General features: G+C 54.8%; 2 protein-coding genes across 2 annotated transcripts; one reads left to right on the forward strand and one right to left on the reverse strand.

The window, feature by feature from the left end:
• On the forward strand, positions 1 to 19,992 carry LOC309576221 (ADAMTS-like protein 2; the record flags this gene model as incomplete). The annotated part of the gene is made up of 18 exons (XM_082287358.1): positions 1 to 93; positions 6,532 to 6,674; positions 8,844 to 8,919; positions 9,428 to 9,530; positions 10,199 to 10,344; positions 10,585 to 10,708; positions 11,944 to 12,024; positions 12,346 to 12,521; positions 12,783 to 13,209; positions 13,808 to 14,228; positions 15,013 to 15,119; positions 15,304 to 15,430; positions 15,715 to 15,928; positions 16,522 to 16,677; positions 17,019 to 17,189; positions 18,816 to 18,992; positions 19,614 to 19,758; positions 19,874 to 19,992. The coding sequence occupies 18 exons, from the start codon at positions 1 to 3 to the stop codon at positions 19,990 to 19,992; spliced, it is 3,006 nt and encodes a 1,001-aa protein (XP_082143484.1).
• A 3,174-nt stretch (positions 19,993 to 23,166) lies between these two features.
• On the reverse strand, positions 23,167 to 24,502 carry FAM163A (family with sequence similarity 163 member A; the record flags this gene model as incomplete). Its single annotated transcript, XM_082286903.1, has 2 exons — positions 23,167 to 23,577; positions 24,410 to 24,502. The coding sequence occupies 2 exons, from the start codon at positions 24,500 to 24,502 to the stop codon at positions 23,167 to 23,169; spliced, it is 504 nt and encodes a 167-aa protein (XP_082143029.1).
• Positions 24,503 to 26,866: the final 2,364 nt, after the last annotated feature.

A 26,866-nucleotide genomic window follows, 5' to 3' on the forward strand; every position in this document is an offset into this window, starting at 1 on the left:
ATGGCCGCCGCTCCCCGTCGCCTCCGCCTCCTCCTCCTCCTCCTCCATTGCGCCGCCGCCCCCCTCGGTGATAAGGGCGATAAGGGCGATAAGGTAAGCGGCGGCCGCCGAGCCTCCCCCCGCGCCCTCCCTCCCTCCTGCTTCCTTCCCTTCTTCCCTCCCCTCGGGGAGCCGCGGCGGGGCAGGCACGGAGCGGGGTCCGACCCGCGGCCCCTCGCCCTTCCCCGCAGGTTTCAGGTTCCCGTGCTCCGGGATCCCCGCGCTTCCCTCCCTCGCTTGTGCGCTGCTTGCGGAGGGGCTTTCGTCGCCTCTCCCCCAAGCTGACCCCGAGGACCAGGCTGTGTCCGCTCGCCGTGCCGGGCACTAACAAAAGGCTGATGGGGGTGTGAGGATGCAGGAAGAGGGTCCCAGCATCACCAGAAGGACCACGGAGGCGCAGCGCCTTTCCCTGGCTGGGGGTTCGCCCGAAGCTGCCCACCGCGTTCATCCCTCCACATGCGTCCCTAGCAGAAGCTTGGCTCAAGTTTAGGGCTGGAAACAAACAGATTCCCCCTTCCCGGTCCCTCCCGCCGCCCCGAGCGTGGCTTTAGGCAGCTGCTTTCCGCACTAACCATGGGGTGCGCGTCCGGGCGTCAGAGCCCCGCGCTCCCCTCATCTCCGTTCTCCTCCACAAAGGACCCCTCAGCCTGGCCCTCCTCCTGTGGCACTTGTTTCACAGCAGCGCCGAAACCCCTGTGCCTGTCCCGTCTCCTTCCCGAGCCCCAGCCGGGGCGAATCGTCCCCGTTCCCGTGGCAGGGCCGGCAGGAATCCCGGCAGGAATCCCGGCAGGAATCCCGGCTTCGCGGGGCGCCGGCGGTGCCCCTGCCTGCACGGGTCACTGCCTGCATTGTGCCTCGGCGCTCCCGTTTCCTCGAGGGGAACCCGGCCGGATTTCTTTGCTGCCTAAGGAATTCTGCTCTGCTAAAGGAAGAGGGTTTTGGGTTGCGTTTCCCTCCCCCAGACTCAAGGCCGGGATAAAGCAAACTCACATGGGCCATTTTAGGCACAGAGAAGACCAGACACTGCAACTGTACTGGGGATAACTCAGGTCTGAGGAGCAGCAGCATCTCCTGTTCTGGGGTTTGTCTTAATTTTAAAGCTGAAGTGTCTCATTTCCACTTTGTTTTTACCTTCCTGCACATCTGCTGCCTGTTCTGTTTATCCCTGAGCTGCAGAGCTAAGTCAGAAGCTTCAGGCAGAGCAAGCCAGGTCAAGCTAAACAGATGTGAAGCCCTTCATTTGGGACCGACCTGGATGGAGTCCTCCATCAACACGTGTGCACAAACCTTGGCTGCTCGTGTTCTCCCTGCCCCCAGCAGCTGTGTTTGCACAACACCTAAGACAAGGGCATCGCCGGGTGGGAGGAGGGCTCCCCAGGACAAACACACACCAAGTTCTGTGTCCAGCTCTGCCCTGAAGGTTCCCTTGCTCCAGGAGATCCCCACAGAGCAATCTGACCACAGATGATACGGTGCGAGTTGTCCTGGTTGCTGGCACTGATTGTTGTCGATCTCTGGTGCAAGGCAGCACACAAAATGTTCACTGGGGAATTAACCTGTGCTCCTTCCTGCCCTCCCGTTTTCCATATAAAACTTTTCACAAAGAGTGTCAGAAAACCTCAGTCCATAGTTTGGGCAAGCAACTTCCTGACTGACTTCCTTCCTAACTGCATTCAGTGCCTCTGAAATACCCGATGATAGACATCTCTCATGCGCACTGCCTGTTACTCCCTTCTCCCCCTTCCCGGTTTTCCATCCTTTCTATGGGCTTGCCCCAGGATAAGTGTGTTATCCCGCTTGCAGGGAATGACCTAACCGACTCGGACCAGGTATTTTGTAATGACATGCAGCACTTCCCTGTGACCTTTCTGTCATGGCAGGATCACGAGCAGAACTTGGTAGTTCTCCGCTGGCCTCTCTTCACTGGTTTTCTAATTTGCTTTTCATCTGTGCCTCATTATACATCCAGATTTCTTTTACTTATCTGCTGCAATTTCACATCTTTAACAAGCCTCCATTTTCCCACAGATTACTGTTCCTCCTGATCCCTTAAAAATTATTCTGCATTGCTTGTTTTACCTCAAGGTACCTTCCCCTACGAAAAACTCAGATAACTTTGTTTCAGCTTTTCTAGGGAAAATTTGTGTCTGTTTCCAGTATTGAATCTCTCACACAAACTATCTAGTCTACCCAAATAGTGTAAAACAATGACAGGATGAGAAATAGCTTTATGCAAACACCACTTCTTTTGTAAAACATCAGGGCATAACTGCAACTGCTATTGTTTTTTTTCAGGGCTGTGGTAGAGTGTATCACCACAGCTTTAGTCAGAGAATGAGACGGGAACCCGAACCAGGGGCGTTGAACACGGTCATTCATTCCCAGATAATAATCTGCCATTCATTCCAGGCATTCAGACATCTGAAGCTGCTTAGTACTTCAGTAAGTAGTGTGGTTTGCTGTAGAGAGAAGCCCTTAAGTGAAGGGATCGTGGAAATTTCTGGTAGAGGGCATGCAGTTAACGGCCTTGGAAAAGGTCTGGGAAGAATTTATTTCGTTTTCAGCTGCTGTTTCGAGTTGTCTTATGCATTGAGACAGGGCTGAGCAGAACATTTTATGACAGCTACTGTGCCCTTCAGTGGTGGGCCAGCCCTCAAGGCTGCAGCGAGAGCCTTCCCCCCAGCTCCTCTATTAAGGAGGCATGTTTGTGGTCTCTCTTCCCAGACAGCTTTTTTCCAGGAGCCAGGCTCTAATGAATCTCAAGATTAGGCACAACAATAAGCAACACAGGAGCCTGGGCCACCGACATGGTAATTGCAGTTATTCCCAGGTTTCTGGGCAACCCAGCGTAGCTCCGAGCTGGTCCAGAGCATGACAGAGAGTCTGCGGAGAATTTATTTTATCCCTTTCAACTCTTCAGAAGGGCCGCCGGGAAATCCGATAGGATGTCAGGCCAGGCCCACCCTTCTGTGCAGGGCTGAAGCATTTTGCTTGTGGCAGCCTTTGTTTGGCAGGGGGGAGAGGGGAAGCAGCTGCTGGGCCTTCGCTTGGGCAGACAGAGCTTTCAGTAACACTGGCTCGGAGAGTGATGTTTCCTTGACACTGGCAAATCTGGAGACGGGCATTTTATCCTGGGAAGGTTCCCTGCCAGTTGGGGTTCCAAGCTCTGCTCCCCCAGCAGGGGCAGCCCTCAGTTCCTCCGGCCTCCAGCGCAGGTGTGGAGACACAGAAATCCCTTGGTGAGCCTCAGAGAGGAAGAGCTGCAGCTCTGTAACCATCAGGTGCCAAACCACAAGCACCTTGGGGGAAATTCTTGTGGAGAGCACCTGGCTGAACTAGAATATGGTCTGTCTTTCCTAGGGATGGAAATTCTCATGACCTAAGGAGTCATACCTGGCCCTCTTACCTCCTTTAGGCAGAGCCAGCCTTATAAAGGCTGGACCCACATGCATCTCCTGTGCTCTGGTGTTCCTAGCCTGCTCCTTTTCCATGATTCTGCAGCAGAGTGCAGATTGGAGCAGCTCCAGCATCTCCCATAACCAGGACAGTGCAAAAGAGTTCAAAATCCAGCCCCTTTGACTGCTCCCTCTGTGAGGAGTAGGTGGGGAGAGGATTCATTTGTCCGGAATCCACTCTTGGGATTTGGTGAGAAGCTTGGGAAACTGAAGTTAGGAGTTAATCTAATCTGGAGTCTGTCCCACAGTCCTTAATTTATTATCTGGACTTTTGGAAAATGCATATATCTTCAATTAAAAACAAGAACCATTTGTGTGTCATGGTCAAGGCAGATTTCTTTCTGACAATACAATAAATTCAGCACAGATTGGAACCAGCTGCCCCAGCTCTTAAGTACCTGAAGTTCCCGCTCCTAGTCCAGGCCTAGGACTCGGATGCAGCCATACCATAAGGGCCAAGGGGACAGCTCAGCATTGTCCTTGCTTACACAAGAAAAGAAATGCTCCTAGGGAAGGTCTGGCAAGGGAGCTCGGTCATGGAAAACCTGAGAGCCAAATCAATCTAATTAAAAAGTGATTGATTCCTCCAGCACAGAGAGGAAGCAGAAACAGGGATTACGGATATGGGGAACACATTCTATTAAAAGGACGAGTCTCCCTGAGTAGCATCTTTCAATAAATCTTCGTCTGGGCTCCTGTCAGTGGGCTGCAGTGCAGAGATGTACCCTGTTCTGTCGGTGAGAAAGAAGCTCTCAAAGGCAGGGATGGTGATCTTCCCCACACCTCAGCCGTGCCCCACATGCCCGATCTCCTTGCATGCAGGCAGGACACCCCAAGAGCAGGAACCCCGAAGAGGAGCCTGCAGCTTTGCACCGCTCCGAACACACAAGCCCTGCTTCGTATCCGGGGGAGATCAGCAGAACAGACTATTTCACCTCACCTGCTTCCTGCCCCATCTCACCTGTCTGGGTCACAAGGTCCTCAGGGCAGGACTACCTTGTAGGTTACAGCTACACAGATTTTTATTGCCATCTGGGGAAAAGCTGTGCAAATATTGCAGCTTTTGGCCCACACGCCTTCCGTCCTGGCAGTCCGTGTGCCTCGAGGACTCAGGGAAGGGGTAAGACACCAGCTTTGGTTTTTCCCTCAGCTGTGGGAGAATCAGTTTTGTGCTGAGCTCTCCGCTCAGACACCAGATAAATCACTGGAATTCTCCTTCCTGACAGCTGTGAAGAGCTCTTCCACTCCAGCCTTGAAATGTTTATCACAAAGAAGCATAGGAGTGGCCAGGAAAAGATTTTAGCCGAAAATACCTTACAATGAGAGACTTTTGGTTTGTTTCCTTTGTAAATGTGGAAGCTGAATAGTCAGAATTTCCACTTACAGTCTGATAATATACAGTGAGACAAAAATTTTCATAGGAAATTGGTTGAGATGGTCGTTTGGAAGAACAGAAAAAGGTATTTTTGAAAACATGTCTGTTTCTTTTAATTTCGTATTCCTAATGAGCAACTCAGCTGCTGGCCACAGCATTTGGTCCCTGTCCGGCAAGTCAGCTCCAGCCAGAGCACTGAAGTACAACAAGGAGTATTTTGTCATGTTGTTTTTGAAATCAGCTGTTGCAATGACTAGAGAGCAAAGCCTCAGGTAGCACGGTGCTTTTTTTGCAGCAGACCAGGTTTCTTCCAACGTGGTCTGGCCATCAAGAAGAGGCACTATGCACATTTCAGCCATTTAAGTTACAACTTAAAAACATTTGCATAAACCAGCTGCATCTCCTCTGCCCAGAGGCTGGTCTGTTGGCAGGCGCTGAGGAAACACAAGTTCTCAGGCAGGAATTACACCACAAAATGAAGAGCACTTTGGCTTTATTACACCATGAAAGAGCATCAAGCCAAGAGACAGTCAGCCCAAATAGTGAGCAGAGCACATTTAGTGATGAGCAAACCCTGCTGAGCTTTCTCTCACACCCATCAGTTCTGCTTTGCAGAGGGTTGTTTACAGCAGGACCATCAGCCACTAAACCCAGCGTGTTTTGCTAGCAGTAGCACTGATACCATTTCCCTGAGCCCTTGCTTTAACACAGCACACCTCACACACACACAGAGTATTAATTTTCGTCCTTTAATATTTAAACACTTGGCATTTCAGCGGGAGAAATCCCTTCCAGTCACTGTCCTGTGTTAAACTCATGGCTGCATTCTACCCTGCTCACAGCTGTGCTTCAGTAAACAGCAGATTAGTTCTTGCACAGACGAGTTTGCCAAAGTCCCTGGGAGCTTTTAGACCATGAGACACTAAGCAGGAAAATATTGCCAGGAAAAAAAACCCCAACTAAACCAGAGAATTGCTTACCTGCTGGGAAGTGTGGAGGCACAGCCAACAGCAGCCTACTGCAAGGACCGCGCTGGGGCCAGAGGAACTCGGGTTTGCCAAATTTAAAGGCTGAGCCCCAGCAAGGTGTGCTGGGAGAGGGAGCATTCCTTCTCTGGGCATAGTGGGGTGTGTGGGGAGAGGCTCTGGTTCTGAAGCCCTCTTGAAAATGACCTTTGTGAGGGTTGGGGGATGAAGTGCCTGGATCTGAGCTGCTTCAGTCACAAAGGGAAGGTTATTCCCGGAAATGCAGCTCCAAGGAGCGACACCTGCATGCTCCCAGCTTCCCTGCATGGCCAGGAACTGCAGCTCTTCCTCTTCTCTCCTGAGCCAGGCGTGAGCTGTGCTCTGCTGCTCTGCCTCACGCGGGCTGGGAGGGATGCTGTGGGGCCAGGCTGCAGCTGCTGGTACTGCCACACATGACCAGCCCAACAGCCCTTCTCTGTACCCTGTGATCCCAAGGCATCCTGCTTCCCGTGCAGAACTCAGTCTCGGAGGGAAGTTTTAATTTTGAGACGTGTGGTCCTGGCGTGGCCCCACAGGACTCATATCCTGGCACGTTTGTCCCACTGCTGGCTGTTCAGGAGGCATCCAGGTGCCAGGACAGCTGCCTTTGGTGGTGAGGAGCCAGGTTCTCCAGCTAACCATGCTCTGTTTCTGTCAGGACAGTAGTGAGGCAGCAGATGGAGCTGGCGCCTGGGATGAAGAGGTCACCAAGTGGTGGGGAGAGTGGAGCTCCTGGTCCACCTGCTCCCGGTCCTGCGGAGGGGGTGTGATGTCCCGGGAGAGGCACTGCTTGCAGCAGAGGTGAGTTGTGTCCCAGGCTGGGCCCGTGGCCGGCTCTCAAGTGCCCCAGACCTGTGTTTTGGGGCTGAACCTCCTGGGTTTGCAGGGTGGGCCATTCCCTCACCCGTGGCCTCTGGGGAAGGAAGGCAGCTGTAGTCTGTGCGCAGTGGTGGGGAAGGGTGGCAGGAGAAGCAGGCTGCAGTGGGGCAGGTGGCAGGTTCCCTGAACACGTCACCCACTCAGCTTGCCTTATCTGATGGGGAGCAAGGGGTGGGTCCTCTCTTGGAGTCCTGAAGATGAGGGGCTTGTGGGCTGGAGAAGGCTGGCTCTGTTCATCTTCCCCTTTCCCTCACAAGCCCTCATCGCCACGGCTGCTCTGACCAACCCAGCCCAGTTCCTACGCCAAGGATGTGGGCACAAATTGCCAGACACCTTATGGGGACTTGATTTACTCCTGGCAGCAGCCAGCTCAGCCACATCTCAGCAATTTCCCCTCTTTATTCCCTGCAGAGCTGGCAAGCATTTTCCCCTCTGTCATTTGTCTGGCTGTCACCTGACAGCATCTGTATTTGTCCCCTACAGCTGCTGCAGTCCCGGTATCAGTGGAGTTGGGTTTGTGGGAGTGGGAGAGAAGGGGAGCTGCAGCTGCCTGAACTCCTGCTGTCCTCTCTGGACTACCTTGCCACCAATTCCCCCTCCTCCTCCTCCTCCTCCTCCTCCTCCTCCTCCTCCTCCTCCTCCTCCTGCCCTCCTCCTCCTCCTCCTCCTCCTCCTCCTCCTCCTCCTGCAGCTCTGTAACCTGCTGCTCCAGGCTGCTGGGCTGTTAATGAGAGCGGCGTCCTGCAGCACCACGAGCTTTCCCTTCTGCGTGACTGCACTCCTGAGCAGAGCACGCCCAGACCAGGGCCCTGACCTGCCCTCCTTCCTGCAGCACAAAATGTCTTTCGTGTGAGCATGGGGAAGGTCTGGCTGTGCTGCAGGACCTTCCCTCTGGATGCGGCCTCCCTGGATGTCTCTGCTGCTGCTCCTCTGCTCCAGCACCCTGGGAAAGCAGCGGGGAACAGCACGGGGAGGGAGCCTGGGCTGTCCCACACCCCCACGGCCAGAGCAGCCCTTCTGCCCTTTGCCTGCTTCCACAAGAGAGATTTTCCTCTCCACTTGGTGCCAGCTCTGTCCTTGACTCCATGGCTGGGGAGGGAAGGGTGTGCTGTGCTGTGGTGTTTTAGTCCAGGGATCAAATCTGAATTAAAAAAAGAGAAATCCCATCATGAACCCAGCCCAAAGGTTTCTGCAGCTTTAAGGTCAATGGCTTAAGTGTGAGCCAGGTAAGGCCACAAAACAATTTCTTCCTGAGTCTGCAAGAAGCCTCTGCTTCTGAAGGGCATGGCACTTTTGAAGTCTTACTGCAAATTTAGGCTCTGCCTGTGCCATGTAAAGCATTGCTCTGGAGGGACAGCTGCAGCACCTGCAGCCAGTCCAGCCTGAATGTGCTTATGGTGTTCCCTGTATCCTCAGTTCCCAGTGCTGTTACCACGTTGTCTGCTGCAGATCTTTACACATTGCCTGAATTATTTTGCAGATCATTACTGCATTGCCTTAGCCTGTGGTCTCAGCCATTCTCCATATGTCTTCACGGCTTTCAAGAATTTTTTCTGTCTTTGCATCAGTCCAGGATCTCCTGGATAACTCACACTGGCCAGAGTGAAAGCTTCAAGTGTTGAGAAATTCCTGTGGTTTTGGTCCATCACCTGTGCCAAGCCTTCCCTGAAAATCTGTTGGGGTGGCCAGTCCCCCTGACGGCACCATCTCTCTGCCTATTGCACAGTGGCTTCTGAAATCCACTCCCGCAGTCCCTGCAAATCCTGGGCCCATCCATGGGAGTGTTGGACCATCAGGTTCTGTCGTCTTTTGGTCACGTCAGCCCTTTTAGAGCTCAGGGGTGAAGGGACACAGGGTTGGCAACACTGCAATTGCTCCCTGTCTGCTCAAACTACCGCAAAACAAGAACAGCCTAAAATCAGAGCCCACCTCAAAGCACTGCAGATGTGCTTCAGAGGAGATGTTGGCCAGTCTAGAAAGCTCTGCTCTGATGAAACACCTGTCTTGTTTCTCCTGTGACTCCTATGTCATCCTCAGTACCTGGGTACTTCACAGACCTCCAGCTCACGTCTGGAAATTTCTGCCTTGCAGGCTCCAGATGCCCCAGGGAACAAACAGCACCATGTGTGTTGGTCAGGCCAAGCACTACCAACTGTGCCAGCAGAAGGTGAGAACCACTTCCAGTCCTGACTGGTCCTCACTGGGGGGTGTGGGACTCAGGGGGTCCCACTTGGAGCTGCAAAATCACCAGTGCTCAGGGTGGGACTGGTCCCTCAGAGGATGGAGACAAGGGATATTATCCACCCCTGGGGTGGTGGGCGGTGTGCCTTTGAGGATGTGGGAGATGGGCTCTATTCCTTGGGACTGGGAGATGGGGCAAAAGAATGCCAAAGCACATTTGTTGTGGGGTGAGGGGAGGGATGAGGTTTTTCCAGTATGCTCTTCCCATTGCTGGAAGGAGTTTCTGCAGGGCTGTTAAATGCAGCTGTTTGAGAGGCCCTTGGCGACGAAGGCCTGGCCTTTCTGCCACTGTGAGGGGCCTTCCAAATCCATCACCAATTCCTTCCAGGGTGGACAGGGCATTTTCATCCTGAAAAAGTGTAGCAGGGACAAGCAGCTGTCACAACAATGCTGTGAGATAGGGAGCTTTTTGATTGCATTTATTCCCTCCATAGCCCTGCCCAGCCAACACAGCAAGCTTCAAACAGCAGCAGTGCTCCAGTTTCAATGCCAAAGCCTTTGGGAAGCACTACTACCACTGGATGCCCCTCTATCCAGGTGGGTTTTCACAGCTTCACACAAGGGGTGAGGGCCGGGAAACACCCACAGGATCTTCTTGGGCACAGGAAAGTCAAGTCCTAGGGGACGAGGGATGGATGCTCCCGGCTGCCCTGGGTTGGTCTGAGCAAGATGCTCATCCATTTCCTACACAGCGACTTCACATGGGTGTCCACTTGTCCCTTGAGGCCCAGACTGAGTTCACCTAAGATATCACCCTGTTTCTGGACTCACCTGTTTTTCCAGTAGCTGCCAAGGGGACTTGGAACATCTGCACCTCCAGCTGCTCAGGTGAATGGGTATAGCTGGCCACAGCCCTGCACAGTCAGTGCCCCTCTGACAGCCCTTTTTTTGCACTTGTGCATTTATGTGTGGCCTGGGATCTGCTGATGCACATTCCCATGTCTGGCACAGCGGTGGCACTACAAGGGCATGGCAAGGAAGAGGGTTTGCCAGCAAGAAGTGTTTCTGCTTGGCACGGTCCCCAGCACAGCCTCACACCGGGACCCCTTCACTCCTGTAAGATCTGCGGCCTTGGGGTGTCCTTGCAAGTAGCAGGAACATCCAAGGTGACATCATCAGCAGGGATGAGAGGAAGGTCCCCTTCCTCGCTGCCCATCTCTGGGCACCTTGACCTGCCTGGTGACCCTCTGCCTCTGTCCCTGCAGATGACTACACCAGTATCTCCAACAAGCCGTGTGACCTGCAGTGCACCACCCGGAGTGGAGAGAGGCAGCTGATGGCCCGAGCACAGGATGGTACCTCCTGCAAGGACAGGACCTACCAGGGGGTCTGCATCAATGGGAAGTGTGAGGTGAGGCTCTGGGAGGAAGCAGTGGAGAATCTGGGATTGTAATTGCATGGGTGGATCTCCTGGTCACTGCAAAGCCAAGGGGTCCCAGCAGGGAGCTGAAACAGAGGCCTGGCATTGGATTCATTCCTTACAACTCCCCAGAACCTCCCCAGAAGAGCACAACAGCATTTCCTGGGAAAGACCCTGCCCCGTGGAGATAAGCTGGCCCCAGGAAACCCTCTCTTGTTTTGTCCTTTGCAGCCAGTGGGGTGCGATGGGAGCCTGTACTCGCCCCGGACCATGGACAGATGCAGGGTGTGTGGAGGGGACGGCAGCACTTGCCACCGTGTCTCGGGCAGCTTCCGAAAGGCAATCTCACAGATAGGTACTCCCTGCTACCAGTCTGGAGACTTCACCTGCTACTTCTTACCACCAGCTGGCATGGAGGGGGACTGGCTTCAACGTGGGTAGGAGCTTTCCCAGCTGCTCGGTGGAAAGAGTTGAGGAGTGCCACCACCCCTACTTAAATGCCTGTGTTTTGCCCTTCTCACTTAATCATCAGAGGAGATTGGTTTGATGTGCTCTGTATTAGGCTGGTAAGGTTTCCCTTCACCTCTTTACAATAGGAAGCAACTGGGGATCTATTTGTTCCTATTGATTTTGGCATCTTGCCCACCTCAGACAATGTGAAGAGACCAATGAATCTTCTTTCCTTTGTGCTACGTGTTGATTTGAAACATAAGCTATGATGAGGGTCACAGCATTTGTTTCAGCCTGCACTCAATCTCCTGCTTTCCCCAGTCCTGGGGCTGAGGGACAGCCCCCTCTGAAATCAGGCTGCAGCCTGATGGCCCAGTCCTCCAGCCCCGGGAGGAATGCGCTGTGGTACGCTCATCAGAATTAATTAACTGTGGTTTGAGGATGTTTTGGAACAACATTTCACACGGTTGTTGTTTTACTAGTTTGCCTCACTCCCTGCAAGCACAGGACTAGAAAAGCACTCAGGCCCCTTTCCAGGGCAGGGGTAATGGTGCTACCCCCTGTACCAGTGTGGGTACTGTTCTGGCCTCCCTTTCCAGCCCTCATAAGATCTTACAGAGCAAACAGGACCCGCGTTTCCAGCAGGAAAGACAAACTGCCAAACCACGCAACTTTAAGAGCCTCTTATTTCCTCTCCCTTTAAAGGTCAATTTTTATGTTACTCCTGAGACAAATTCCATGGGAGTCAGGAGCTGAGGGGACCTATGGTCTTTTTCCACCCTCTGTTCAGCATCAGCCCTGATCACTACTAAGCCTTTTTTCTGTGCTCTTGCCAGAAAGAGTGTGAAAGCACATTCATTCACACCCCCAAAGCCAGACTGTTTAATTGTGCAGCTCCTTCCCAACTCCAAACCCAGCAGTGCTCAGACTGACATCCATAATGGTGATCTGTAATAGGATTTCAGAGGTCTGGGATGAGAGCTCACAGACTGGTGCAACATGCATTTAGGTCCTTGGCACCCTGCTCCTGAAGGGCAGCGCTGCTTCCCTACAAACACACTTGTCCCATGAGCTGCTTTTCCCACCCAGACCTTTTTATTCTGTCCTCGGGGTCTCCTCACGCTCTCTTCTGTTCCTCAGGCTATGTGTTCATCACCAACATCCCTGCTGGTGCCACGGACATCCTCATCATTGAGCGCAGGAAGACAGAAAACATCCTGGGTGAGCAGAGGAGCTGGGTGGATGTGGAGACCCCGGTTCAGCTGCCCGGGAGGCGGGAGGAGGCTCTGTGCACTCCCACCTATGCCGTGAGAGAGCTGCTGAGAGCATTTCCTCCAGGGTAGCACATGGGTGCTTCACCTCTCCAAAAACCAAGGCTGCCACATCTCCAGTGGCAGGAGAGACGTTTGGAATCCCAGTTCGCTATGGGCAGGGCCTGGGGTTCTGTTTCTGCTGGGCTTTTCTCGTCCGTGGCCTCTTTGCTCTCCTCAGTGCCAGAGTTCTGCAGAATGTCCCACTTGTCTGTTTTCTCTCTCTCTGAAGCACTGGCAGATGAATCCGGGCATTTCTTCTTCAACGGCAACTCGGCCATTGACAACCCTCAGAACTTCAGGGTAGCTGGCACCATCTTCAAGTACCGGCGGCCCTCGAGCCTGAACTCAGATGGGCTGGAGTATATCATAGCTCAGGGGCCCACTAACCAGTCTCTGAATGCCATGGTATGTGAGGAGCCAGTTTTAGGGTTTCCTGGCTTGCCTGCCTCCCTCAGATAACAGGAATATAACCTGGTTCCCAAGCCAGACCTGCATGTGCTGGTGGGCTGAGGAAGCCAGACAGGTGGTGGGGGGCGGCTTTCCCTTTGGATTTATGAGGATGCTGTCTTCTCTTAACAACCACCACCAAATGGATGTGGCTAGAAAAGGCTTTTGGGAAATTCATACCCTCAAAGTGGTTTTGTTTTCTTTCCCCGTTTCCTGCAGTACTATAACTTTAATGGGAAAATGCCTCACATAACTTACGACTACACCGTCCCACGGACGCCGCCTCTCCGAACGGCAGCCCCTGCTCTCGCCAGGCCTCTCTATCACCAGCTACCAGAGACCAGCCAGAACCATCCCATTCCAGCCAACTCCAGAGCTGCCCAGGACTTCAACGCCACGTGGCTCTCCCTGTCACCAGATGACACCAGTGAACAGCTTCCTCTAAGAGAAGGGCGAGAAGATTTAGACTTTGGTCCCCCGCACTTCTTCCAGACCAACTCTACCAGTCAGACCCGGGACTGGGGCTGGGAACAAAGTGAAGAGAAGGAGAAGTATGACTTTCAGATCAGACACGTGTACCATGCAAACACAGCAGGAGAGGAAGAGGAGGAGGAAACAGCAGCAGTTGGTGGAGAAACAGGGTTGGGTTGGTTGCTTTGTTCTTCCTTCTCCCATTTTATTGACTGAAAGCAGACATTCCATGGTGGTCTTCTTGAAATCTAAGGTGTCTTTAGCATCGGGGTGGGCAGGAGGGAAGGATGGTTAATAGTGGGGTGGAGACAGGGAGCAGCAAGGGCCAGCAGCTCTGTGAGGGAAGGGGAGGCTGGGAGAGAGTGGCCACAATCCGGGTGAGGCAGGGCACTCACTTGGTGCCTGAGCTTGGCAGGCAGGGCAGTGACAGCAGCAGGGCCTAGCAACAGCCCAGCAATCATCAGGGGACAGCAAGGGGACAAGTCACATCTGAGGTCCATCTGGGAGAGCCAAACACCAATTCAGGAACAAAGTACACCTGCAGTGTTGTGCAGCCCGGGACTGAAGGCCCAGGCTGGAGCTTAAATGGGGCTCCAGGGCAGTGGGCAGACAGAGTGAGGGGTTGGTCAGGGTAATTAAAGCCTGTTGATGCTCCCAGGTAGAAATTTATGACTTTTTAAGCTGAACACTGAATGTTTTTTCCTTGTCAAATGCCGCATGCTGAAGCACAAGCCATCCAGTACAGTTAAAGCATTCCTGTGTTTTTCTTCCAGCGCTCAGGTTCAACCAAATCTCCATCAGCACAGCTGTGCCCTACAGCATGAGGAGGCCCGAGCTGTCGGAGCACGGCCGTGTAATGTCCTCCAGGCTCCGTCTCTTCAGGCGCCTCTGTCACCGAGACCCTCACAACGCTGCCTTCTGCAGGGAGCTGCAGCCCCTGGCAGCCAGGCTGGCCCCCAGGAACTCCACGGCCGGCCTCTGGGCCGGGGCAGCTGCCCGCTGGCCACAGGGCCTCCACAAAGCCCTGGCTCGCAAGAACTCGCTGGAGGACTTGAAGGTGGAGGCGTTTGCTGGGAGTCAGGGGCAAGCAGCCAACTCCAGCACGATGGCATCTGTGGAGAGCCCTCTGCCAGGGGCCAGCCCGACTGCGGACAGCAGCCAGGCAGAGCCTCTGCGAGCCCCTGGCACGGAAAGGTGGCACCTGATTTCCTGGGCAAAGCAGAGCATGGTTGGCTGGGGAGGGAGGGAGGAAGGGCCGAGCCAGTCCTCTGGGAGCCTCCCTGCTGTCCTTGATGGCCCCACGCACCAGTGCCTGTCCGTGGCAGCTGCTGTAGGTGCTTCCTCCAAAGACTGATTGTTGCAACTGGCCTGACACGGAGCTCCTGGAACGTATTTCAGGATCCAGTTAAATGGGTGCTGAAGGACCTGTGGGGCCAACGCTGGTGTGGTTGTGAGGAGGGCCAGGGGTCCACAGCATGTCACATGTGCACATTTACCATCGTGTCACGCCCCTCCTGTCCCGTGCCTCTGGGCACATAAGCTTCTGAAGCTTCTGCAAACATTTGGCAGGAGACTGAGGACCAGCTTTTAAATATTTCTGGCAAGCCACGTATGAACTCTCCCCACCACATTATATGATATGAGAGGGACCTTGCTTGAGCTTCCCTTTCCAACCCAAATCATGCCTCAGGGTGAGGTATGAGCTGAGGCTGAGGGCACCCACGTGGTTGGCAAACCATGATATACACAAGACTCCCTGTGAACGATGCTTCCTCCTTGCTAGTTGAATTCGGGCGGTGCACCAAGGCTTTACACTCCCTGTTCATCAGTGGTCTGCCTTGCCCAAGGTGGGGGAAATGGAAAGCAGAAACCCTGGCTTTCTTCCCATCTTCAAAGACAGCAAGGAGGAATTTCCCTGTATTTCATGTTTGTGGTGATTTTTTTCCTTTTTAGCTCACGCCACCTCCTTTTCCCACAGCAATGAGTTTGATGTGAGCCCCGTGGGCCACGATGACATCAGCTTGGCTGACATGTACCGGTGGAAAGTCTCAGCTTACGCCCCCTGCAGCTCCACCTGCACTTCAGGTAGGTTCGGCTTCAGGTGACTGATCACACGAGGTCCTTTTGGGCCGTTGAGGGAGGGAATCCTGGTATTTTTTACATGACGGGGAGAGTTTCAGATGCAGTGAGCACTCTGGTTATTTTCTGGTGGTGGGAGGAGGCTGTTGGGTCTGATGGAGCATGGCTGAGGGTGCTGCTGGCCCAGCAGGTATCAGCACCTCCTACGCGATGTGTGTGCGCTATGATGGAGTGGAAGTGGATGAATCCTACTGCGATGCCCTGACCCGACCAGAACCTACTCACGAGTTCTGCACAGGGAGAGACTGCCAGCCCAGGTGAGTGGAAGTGACATCAGCTGTCCACGGGGAGATATCTTCCTAAGGATCATTTTCTGCTCAAGGCATACAGCCATATGTGGGATGAAAGGTACTCTTAAACTTAGAAGTCCTTGTATCGCCTCGTAAGCAGAAAGAGGGAAAGAATTTGGGACCTAAATTGCCTGCTAAGGGCAAATCTAGTTTCAAGGCCAGCCCCGCATTTACACAGACACAGCCCTGCCACCCCATGCCCCTTGTCCCCCTCACCTGGGTGCTCCTTTGTGCTCTCTCTGCTCGTGGAGGTGGGAGACCAGCCGGTGGAGCGAGTGCTCCCGGACCTGTGGCGAGGGCTCCCAGTACCGCACCGTGCGCTGCTGGAAGATGCTGGCACCGGGCTTCGACAGCTCCGTCTACGACGACCTCTGTGAGGCGGCAGGGCTGGCCAGGCCCATGGAGAGGAAAGCCTGCAAGAACAAGGCCTGCGGGCCCCAGTGGGAGCTCTCCGAGTGGTCCGAGGTAGGCTTTGCTCCCAGAGCTGAGCAGCCAGGGCTGGGGTGGGGCCTGGAGGAAGGGGCTGGCAGATGTTGGGTGCTGAGGAAGCCCCTGGCCAGCTGCACCCTGGGGAGACAAGGAGTGCCTTTATCTGCAGCTCCCCTGTTCCGGCACTGCTCAGCAGACAAGGGTCATTGCAAAACATTTTTTCTAAGGTCATTTCTCAAGCAGAACAGTGACCAAGTGAAAGCCTTGCCAGCAAGAAGCTTCCTCTTCTAGAGGATCCAAACTGAGGGCCAGTTGGGAGACAGTACCGTGGAGATACAGAAAAACTAAAAGCCCATTGCAGTCCCTTTGACTGACTTCCCATAGCCTGCTTGGTGTGCGGCCCAGTGACTTTGAGCAGCACTTTGGGCATCAGCACACCGATGCGCTGGAGCTCTAGGTGCCAGAGTAATGAGCAGCAAAGAAAGAGACGGACACACCTTCTTCTGTCCCTGCTGGGCGCTTCCCTCTCTCCTGGAGCAGCGGGAGGAAAGCGGGAGGTGGCACAGCTGCTTCCCCACCCTTGTTGCCTGGCCCCGAGCCCCGGGGCTGACTCCGTGTGGCCCTTGCAGTGCTCGGCGCGGTGCGGCTCGCCGGGGACGATGAAGCGGGAGGTGCGCTGCTCCGTGGAGGCTGCCCTGTGCGACGAGTCCCGCAAGCCCAGCAGCGAGCAGCCGTGCACGGGCCCCCCCTGCGACCGCCGCTGGACCGCCTCCGACTGGGGCCCCGTGAGTGCGGGCACTGCTGCGCCCTGGGCTGGAGGGTGGGAGCAGCTGGGCAGCCGTGCTGCAGCTCGCTTTCGGCTCTCTTCTGGCAGAGGCCAAGCTAAAGAAGCTAAAATAACCTCTGGTTTTGCCTCTCCTTGCTGTAAGTTTTGGCTAACTGTGAGCTGAGCTCCATTCAATAATGTGGGAAGCTCGCGGCACCTGGAGAATGGAAGCCCCTTGGGGTCCAGTGCCACAGTCCCTGTGTGAGGGCTGCACTCTGGACTCGGCTCTCCTGGCACCACCAAGCCGACCTCTCCAAATCCCTGCTGTCTGATGTGTCTAAACGCCTTTTGCTCTCCAAGTGCTCAGGTTCGTGTGGCGAGGGGCGCATGAGCCGCTTCATCGCGTGTCGCAACCTGGAGGGCAAGGTGATCTCCAGCTCGCAGTGTGACCCGGCCACCAAGCCCCTGGCTGTCCACCCGTGTGGAGACAAGAACTGCCCTGCACACTGGGTGGAGCAGGAGTGGGACCAGGTAAAGCCAAGCCCAGCCCTGTGTCCTCAGACCTCCTTTCCATCCCATATCCCCCAGGATGTGGTGGGAGCTTGGTTCCCTCCACAGTTGTACAGTGTGGCCTCCAGACATGGATCTGTATCCTTGTGCCAGCTGCTTTGAGAAAGAGAAGGAGTAGTGAATATCCCAGCTTGTCCCTGCCGTACCCCCTAGAACACCCCAAAGTTTGTGGGATTTGCTGCCTTCTCAGGGAGCTCCACCGGAGGGCAGCAATGCCCTAAGGAAACTGCTCTCCCACCTGGCAGCTGCAGACACCTCAGCAGAGCCCTGTTCGCTCACCCCCAGAGACGACATGAGTTTCCCACAACTAAAGAGAAAGTCAACAAAACCAGCTTCATCTCTGATAAGTAACAGCTGGGGGTAAACCTGAAGCAGAGCTCAGATCCTTGTGCTGAAAGTCACATCCAGACCATAACTGTGTGCTTGCTTCAGGGATTCCAGGCCAGGGAACGTGGCCCAGGTGCTCTGTTCCACCCAACAATCAGTCTCGGCACATCTCTTTACTCTCTTTCTGTTGCTCAAGGCCTAAAGACTTCGGGCTTCCCCATACAAGCTGATCCAAATCCCAGAGTATTCAAAGAAACACGTTGAGTCAGTTGCAAGGCTTGGGCTTTTCCTTTGAAGTCTTGAGCAAAACAGGGATTCATATAGCACCAAGGAAGAAGGTTTCTAGGAAATAAGAGAAGCAGCCAAGCCCTCTTCCCTTCAGTCATGGCTAGGCCTCTGTTCTCACTGTGCTCCCTTTACAGCTGCTGACTGCATTCAGCTGAGTCTCCTCCAGCACCAGTAACAAGCACAGGCTGGTTAAACCTGGCAGTTCTGTAACCCTCCCCTGCTCTGGCCCTCCGTGTGGGTCACACATAGTCCTGAAGTGCCGTTTTCAGCTGTCACCCAGCTATGAAACTCCTCAGAGCTCTTGAAAGACCAGCTGAGCTCCCCACCTTTGCCCATGCCAGCTTCTTTGCCATGTTCTCTCAGCTGATGAGCTCTGAGCTCTCAGCATGACTAAGGGCGGATGCGAGCCAGTTGTGCTGGCCCCTCCTGCTGTGGTGAAAAAGGACTCCAAGCAGTGAAATCTCAAACTGGCAACTGCCTCCATGGGCATCAGGGAGCACATCCTGCCTCCTGCTGCTTCTCCTGGTGGTGTCCCAAGGCAGAAAACCCTCCCAGCTAAGCCTGCATAGCTCTGGGCTCAGCAGCGCTTGTCTGTGCACATCACCTGCACTGCACCACTTTGGTCCCCTTGGGCCCACACAAGGCTTGGCAGCGCACCAAGATCTGGATTGCTACACGCATATGCTATGTGGTTTTTCAGAACATAGATACACATAAAATAAGACAGAAGCAGCCTCCTGTAGTCTTGCCTTGGCTGCTCCTGGTGCCCTGTGGTAGCTGCTCTCGAGGCCAGCCAAGGTGAACTCAGCTGAACACTAATTACCAGCATCTGTCCCTGCCCCTGTGGCCTGGGCAGCACTTCCCTCTGCTGGACTGGTGTTAGCGCAGGCATCAAGCCTTCCTTCTGAGCAGAATGCCCTCTTACCTGAGGCTGAGCACCGTTTGTCACCAGGCTGCTCTGTTCCCCCCCAGTGCGATGCCAGCTGCGGGCGGGGGATGAGGACCCGGCTGGTGCTGTGTGCGGGGCTGGAGAACGGGCTGTACAGGGAGTACCCCGAGAAGCGCTGCCAGGCCTCCCCGAAACCTGAGCAACAAGCTGCCTGCTTCAGGAGGCCGTGTTCAACGTGGTTCACCACCTCCTGGTCCCAGGTAGGGCTGGGGGTGGCGGGGAAGGGGCAGGGGAGGCCTCGGAGCCCTGGTTGGTGGTGCAGGACCCGCGCTGAGGCTCTCTGGCAGCCTGCTCTGCCAAGGATCTGCTGAGTCTGGATGGGACCCCAAGCTCTGCTCCTCTGTAGAACAGGCAGCAGGTTGAGAGGCTGGCACATGCGCCACACTCCAGGCATGCGGGATGCAGCCGTGTCTCCTCCTCTGCCAGGAGTCCATGTTTTGTCTTTCCCCCCTTCCTTTGATGGTAACTGGTGAGCATTTAGGGAATGGGAAGACAGAGGAGCTGGGTCTGGCTTTCAGCAGCCATTTTCTCAGTTTTCTGTCACAGCATCAACGCTCCAAACAAAAATAGTTCTGAGCTGCAATAAAGAGATGAAAAGCAAACTCTCCCTTGCTCTGTCCCAACTCCAACCCAGGGATGCTTTCCTCCAGCAAAAAACCAGGAGAGTGAGTTTGAGATCAGTGTGGTATTTGACCCCAACCTCCTCAAGAACAGTCTCCAAAGTAGGGATCGGGAGACCTCAGTAGAGCAAAGAACTTGGGAGCTTGAGCAAAACAGAAAATGCCTTTCATGCTCTCTTTCCTGTTTCCTGACACCAACAGTGCAGCAAGACGTGTGGTGCTGGAGTGCGACTGCGGGAGGTGAAGTGCTACCAGGGGGAAGCGCTGGCTCAGGGCTGTGACCCCTCTGCCAAACCAGAGGCCAGGCAGACGTGCCAGCTCCAGCCATGCCCCACAGAGGCACCAGGTACGTCTGGGAGGGCAGGGAGGTGGGGGAGCCTTCGGCTTTGCTCATGTCCATGTCCATGCTGGGGAAGCACATCTCCTTTTTAACCCCTCCTGTGTGTGCTGCTGCTCCCCAGAAGACGCCTGTGAAGACAAAGCGACGGCCAACTGCGTGCTGGTGCTGAAGGTGAAGCTGTGCTCTCACTGGTACTACAGGAAGGCCTGCTGCTGGTCCTGTCGGCTCAAGGCACCCTGAGCGCTGCCAGCCCGTACTTCCCTTCCCAGTTCAAGGGCAGCAGCCCCCTCGAGCCAGACTTTCCACTTGAAGTCACCCCACCTGGCTTGGCTGTGGAGCCAGTCCCTGTGGAGCAGCCTGCTCAGCGAGGAAGGATTCCTATGACTTAGTCATCACTGTTCCCTCTCCACCAAGAGGGTTTTACACAAGACAAACCACCAGTGCCTAGAAAGCTACTGAGGAGTGAGTTGGGAGAGCCTGTCCCTGCTGTCACCGTCTCTGAGGGTGCTGGCTGGAGGCGGTGGGGCACCGAGGCCAGCCCACGGCAGGGCACGGACAGCAGCACCCCTCTGCTCTGCCCTGCAGGTTTCCTACAGCAAGGGCAACTGCCAAAACACACCGAAAAATTGTGTCACAATAAAGAGATAAACTACAAAACTGTGGATATGGGATGTGTGTGCCTAGGCCAGAGCCAAGGGAGGAGCAGGGGACACAAGAGGAGCAAAAGCAGGAGCAGGAAGGGTGGGGAGGAAAAATGCTTGCACCAGTAGAGCTTCCAGGCAGCACTGGATAAAGCCCTTTTGGTGTTGCCTGCCAAAAGAACAGAAACATTCCTGGTTTGTATTTCAAAGTCCTCGTTTATTTCTGACATTGAATTTGGACCCATAGCTGAGCAACAAAGACACAGAATAGTAACAGGAGGAATCTGAAGTGGAAAAAAGTCTGGGATCCCTGCCCCTACCCCATCCTGTTCCTCCACCAGCTCTCAAACGTTCTAATCCTCAGCTGCATCCCCCGTGTTTCCAGCCCTTCCAGACTCACCCATTTCCCTGTAGCCATGCCAGACCCAGGGTGTGTGTTGGCTGCAAGGCCAGCCCTCATCTTGGCCATCTGGCTGCTCTGGAACTGCCGCCCCAGCCTCGGCGCCTCGTTAGCCGGCAACAGGTCACGCTTCATTTGCTTGTGACAAGGATGACAATGGAGTGGCCTTCCTTCCACCACAAGGGTGACCCACAGAAGTGTGTTATTCCCACCCTCCCCTGGGGGTCACGGTGCTGCCGTGGCAGTGGGAAGCCTTTTTGTGTGCCAGGAAGTAGAGTTGGGTGCCGGGAGCCGCTGTGCCCGTGTGCTGGCTCTGTGCCAAGGGGACTGCATCACGGGGCTGTCTGGCAGAGACCACACTGGGACACATTAACTTCTCGTGGCTCCCAGCATGATGAGACCTAGCTGAGCAGATGCTTGAGTGGGAAAGAATGGGATTTATCAAGTTAGCCAAGATTTTCTTCCTGTTACAGGCTGTATTTTCAGGGAGGAGCACTGGCTGGATGGGAAGCAGCAGGAGCTACAGACTATTGACCAGTGGGATCCAGAGAGCTTTGCTGCTGCTAACTTTCATCTTCCCTCCTGCCTGCCCTTAATGTAAGAGGACATTAAAACCTGCTATCACTATTTGGAGAGTGGAAAGAGACTCTAAAAGCAACGCAGCTAGACCGAGTCTCAACATAATGGAAATGCAATGTCTTTTTGGGCTGGAGGTGGGGGAGATGGTGCGTAACACTTGCTCAGAAGTGTGTGTAAAATGCAGGCTGGGGCAAAGTGTTTGGTTACAAGGATCATCACCACGTTTTGTCTGGCTCCTTTCTTCAGATCAGAGGAGCCAAGGCATGGGCAGGTCCAATGTGTACATCAGCCTTTTGCCCGGTAACGTGGACATTCGAGGCTGGTGTGCTGTGTGTCTCTGTGCTGAGACCTACTTTTTCTGTGTGTGAACGGGGAGGTCAAGTCCAAATCCTTCTGTGAGCAGTGGGATGATTTCTAAATTGCAGTGGTGAAAATAAAACCCCACCACTCACATTTCTGAGCAGTCCTACCCTATATTGCAAAGGCATGGCAAGGGTTTCCTGCCACTGCCTCCAACAGCATCCGCAGGGATCATTGCTGTCCCGGTCCCTCCTCCCTGCCGTGAATGGGAAGTGCTCAGCTGAGCAGTCCTGCACTGGTTGCTATGGAAGTGCCTGGGAATGGAGATGAAGATGGAGATATCCCTTTAGTAATTTTTCACCTAATTTGATTTATGGAGGAAGAAGAACCTTTCCCACATTCGTTTTTGCAGAAAGGCAGAGTCACTGGCTGTCGTTGCCAGCTGCAGCGCCAGTGAACCCACGCTCACAACATGTTCAAGACACATTTGGGTCTTGTGCCCTCTTCTTCCAGAAGCAAAAGCAGGGGGACCCCGACCACCTGAACGTCACTTTCCAGTGGGAGGCTGTGGGCAAAGGAGATGTGACCCAGTGGGTTCTGCTGTTGCTGTCAAAAGCAAAATCCATCCTAAAGCCAACCTTCCTCTGGCTGTCGGAGCTGTCAGGGTGGAGCTTTGAAAGCTGAAGGTGACCAAAACTGCAGTTATTTAGGAATTCAGTTCTTCCCATAAGTAAAATCTTGCCATATTCATGGGTCCAAGTTAAAATTGCTCCTAAGAAAGCCTGTGAAGAGTAGAAGAGGTGTGGGCTTTGGCCGCAGACGGACCGGCCTGTGCCTGTTTGCGTGGGTGAGCACTTTTGCGAGGAACTTTGCCTCCCGTGGCAGTGACCTAAATTCACGTCCTGAACTTCTTCAGCACGTGCAAAGACCGAAGCAGGTGGGAGACGGTGCCCTATCTTACACTCGAACAGAAAAGCTTACTGCTAGCGGCAGCTGACGCAGCACGAGGGGAGCAGGATGACCTGGATCTGCCCTTCTTCACTTCCCCATGGCCGAGGAGCGCTGCCATGCCCCGCTCGGCACGGGGGTTCGGCGGGGACGGTCAGCCCGTTGCTCCGTGTGCCCAAGGCAGTGGGCATCACCTCGGGTGGCTGTGCAGGGACACCGAAGGCCTCGCTGGGCTCAGGGAGCCGGGGGAGCCTGGGGTAATTAAGTTAGGTTTTACTGTACATAGCCCTCGTTAGACAAGTCCCTTTGGGGGAGAGAGTAGATAATAATGACACTTATGATGGGTTTGGAGGCGGCCGGTTCGGCGTCGCCCTTCGAGGTCTTGCTCGCCTTCTGGCCCGCAAGGCTTGGCCGTGCCGGGCGGCTCGGCAGGATCGTGCTGGCCTCGGGCTGGGCGTCCGGGCTCCTCTCCTCAAAGACAAGTGAAAAGCCCCTTCCCCGGAGCGGGCGCCGGCGGGGGACACCCCGTGCTAGTGGCAATGGTGCCTACACCTCCGTGCTGATGGCCCGCGGGTTCGGGAAGCTGTCGCGGAGCAGGCCGTGGCGGCTCACCGTGTAGCTTTGCAGGGTGGCCATGTTGAGGGGCGGCCCCATCTCCTTGTAGCACGCGGGGGTGTAGGTGACCCTCTCGCCCCCGTTGCGCACCATGTCGGCAGTCCGGATGTAAAAGGGGGAGCCGTACGGGGAGCAGGCCGGGCAGTAGGTGTGAGCCCCGTGCTGGTTGAGCTCGCTGGGCGGCGGCGCGGGGCTGCCCTGCCCGTCCACCACGCGGGAGCTGCACGCGTTGCACATGCCCAGGTGCGAGTGCGTGGGCAGCTCGGGCTCTTCTTCCTCCTCCTCCTCCTCCTCCTCCTCCTCCTCTTCCTCATCAGAGTCATTTTTCTTGCAGCAGTAGTACTGCAGGAAAGGGAAGGGGTTGTATGAGGGGAAGCGGAGCAGCCGGTGGGGCAGCCCTGCCACATCCCCACTACCCCTCATCCCCCTGCCAGAGAAACCCTCCGTGGCCTCTTGCTGATCTGCTGCACCATTCCTGGGTCCTGTGAAGCAGCAGAAGCCGGACAAAACCTGGACCTGAGCATGCTGCAGGAGGCAGTGGCTGGGGCACTCACCGTCATCCCCCTGTGAGGTTTGCAAGGGGAAGGTGTTTCATCCTGCCAGTTGGAAACTGCTCCAAGTAAGCGCTGTGCTTTTCATCACACGGGCATTGCTGCATGGCACAGACTTCACATTAACTTTTAAAGAGCAGGAGGTTGCAGTTAGCTGTTGCTGAAAGCCTCCTCGTTTAATTTACAAGGGGGAAAAAATTATATAAAAATCTCCATCTGGTATTGCAAACCCAGCCAAGCCTGCACCTCAATTAGCAAGTGCTGCAGAGCTTCAAAAGCCTTAGGGCAGTACCCCCCACACTGAGGGGAGGGAAGGACATTAACTGCAGCACCTGGGGGGGGATAGGAGGTTTCAACTCCCTGCCATCACAGGCAAAAAAAGCCCATCCAGACCCCTCCTGCAGCAGCACCTTGGCCCGGGGAGCACAGAATCATAGAATATCCCAAGTTGGAAGGATTGAGTCCAACTCCTGGCCCTGCACAGGACAGCCCAAAAATCACACTATGTGCCTGAGTGCATTGTCCAAGCACTTCTTAAGCTCTGGGAGGCTTGGGGCTGTGAGCACTGCCCTGGGGAGCCCGTTCCAGTGCAAGGTGGGGGTGGCAAGGCAGAGGACACTCACCTGTAGCCTACAGTAGCAGAGCACAGCAATGATGCACAGTAGGATCACCGTCGCTAGGATTCCCCCGGTGATAACAACAGTTCCTGCTGTCATCCGACCGATTCTCCATCAAACTCTGCGAGGCAGGGACACAAAACTCACCTACCCTGGCTTTGTCATCACATCGTGGACCTGATGCCCACAAGCCATTCCAAAATACTGCATGCTCGTTCCTCTCTCCCCAGCTGGAAAAGTATCATCCAATATTATCCTCCTCCTCCTCTTAGTGAGAGGACACACCTGAGACACAGCATCACATCCCCTCACTGTTACTGCTGCTCTGGCTTGGGGTCTTTATCAAACCCCCCACAGCCCACTGGCAAAACCTCCCCCCTTGCTGAGCCAAAAGGGACCATTTCCACCCTCCTGGCAGAAAACCCAGTTTCTGCTTCAAAATGCAGGAACAAACCTGGGTTTTCACCAGGAAAAGCCAAAGGGGAGCCTCTGAACTCCACAACAGTCCAAGCCCAAAAATTGCACCCCAGCTGCATGTCAAGCACTCACAAGGCTGAGCAGCTGCCACCCCCATCCCTGTGCCATGGCACCCAGGGGACACTTACGTTCAGTGACGGAGGCGTTGGACCTGGAAGAAGTGGAGGGAGAGGTTAAACATGGCCTGAGAGCACCCCTTGCACCTGCCTGCCTTTCCCCGTTTCCCAAGAATTTGCCTTGATTTGGGACCTGCGGGAAGCCCTGCTTCACTCCCGTGTTATTTTCCTTGATTCGAAGCAGGGAAAGGAGGCATTTCCCAAGCTGGGAGAAGCACTCTACAGGAGCAGGGTGCAGGCCTGGCTTAGTCAGCACTTGGCCTTTTCCACTTGAAAATTTATTACAAGGAAGGCGGATGCATCATTGCGCGAGTGGCCGATGTTTTAGGTGCTGCTGGGAAACGAAACCGCTGCTCCATCCCCTCCAGGACAGGCGAGCATCCCCCATCACCCCACGGACACTCACCCGGAAAAGGACAGGCAGGCCGTCGCAGTCACGCTGGCCCCGGGGCGGCCGGTCGGGACGGGCAGCACCACATGGCCACGGGGAGACTCGGCGGCCCTGGAAGGGAGAACAAGGAGAAAAACTCCACTGTCAGCTCATCCCCCTTCCCAAAGAGGCTGCCCAGCATTCCCATCCCCACCAATGCCACCCGTGTCACCGCAGTGGGGCTAAGAAATTGCTTTTTTAGGGACACTGCTGGGAAATGTGGGTGCTGCAAAGGTGGGTAAACCAAACTGCCAGGAAAGGACGACCCCGTGCCCCAAATCTGCCGTTTCACCAAAACTGAGGACTTGTACCAAGAAGTGGGTGCAGCCACGGCCCCATCACCCCCTGCCCCCACGGTGATGCCCGGCACAGCCGCATTTCATTATTGGCCCCTGCGTCCCTCTGTGCCTCGTCCAGAGCAGGGATAATTGATAGGGCCCAAGTGCCAGCCCGCTGCAGCTGAGGAGATCTAATTACCCACTCGCCACGCAGCCCTAATTAACGGAGAAAGGTGGCAGCTTCCAGGCGAGACCTTCCCAACTCTCCCCTGGCCCCTCTCGGCTGCACGTCCCAGCAGGCAAAACGTGGAACCTCCCTCCCCGAAAATCACCCACCCTCCTCGCTCTGCTGTGATGGTTTGCACATCCTGCCTGCCACAAATTGATTTTCAGCTCATGGGAAGTTCCTGTAGGAAGCCAAAAGGCGGGCACGCATTGGATTTCCTCCTTGAGCCGCTCTCACACATGAAACAAAGGAAAAAAAAAAACCCAAAGAAATCAATATGTCCATAACCCAGCTACTATCTCCATCCATCAGGAGACCCAGCACAGGGCTAATAATAGAGACCAACACACTCAGCTCCTGCTTCCTGTTACAAACTGTACCCTGAACCTCTGCCAGGAGCGTGAGGGGACACACAGGGAGCCTTTGGTGTGGCTGTCACCTCCCCAGGTGCCTTCCTGTAACAGGGAAAAGGTGGCAGTGGGTGGCTCAAAAAGGCAAACACTGACCTTTGATGACCCCGAGAGGGACATGCCACGAGCTGGGCAGTGATGGATGATGCAGGCAGCTGTTCACATCCAGAAAACTTCATTTCATGGGAGCTGTGATTTGATTTAGAGCTCAGAGAGCAGCATCCAATTAGCCTGAGGACTGGAGTGAGCAGGCAGCCCTGGAGAATGACCCTGGGCAGGGAGGGATTAGCCTTGGGGATCCTTCGGTCACCTCCGAGACCTGAGTGTCTGATCGGGGCTGCCTCGAGGATGGCTGGGCTTCCACATGCCCCATCTCTGGTATTCCCATTTCTGGGAGTGCTGGGATCAGCATTTCACTAGCCCCACACAGGAACTGGGCTCTTCCTTAATAAAATACTGACTGCTAAATAAAGGCAAAAATGAAAATGAAGCACAAGAGAAGCGCTGCCTTTCCTCTTTATAGGGG

This window comes from Coloeus monedula (genome assembly GCF_965178545.1).
Source record: "Coloeus monedula genome assembly, chromosome: 9".
NCBI lineage: Eukaryota > Metazoa > Chordata > Aves > Passeriformes > Corvidae > Coloeus > Coloeus monedula.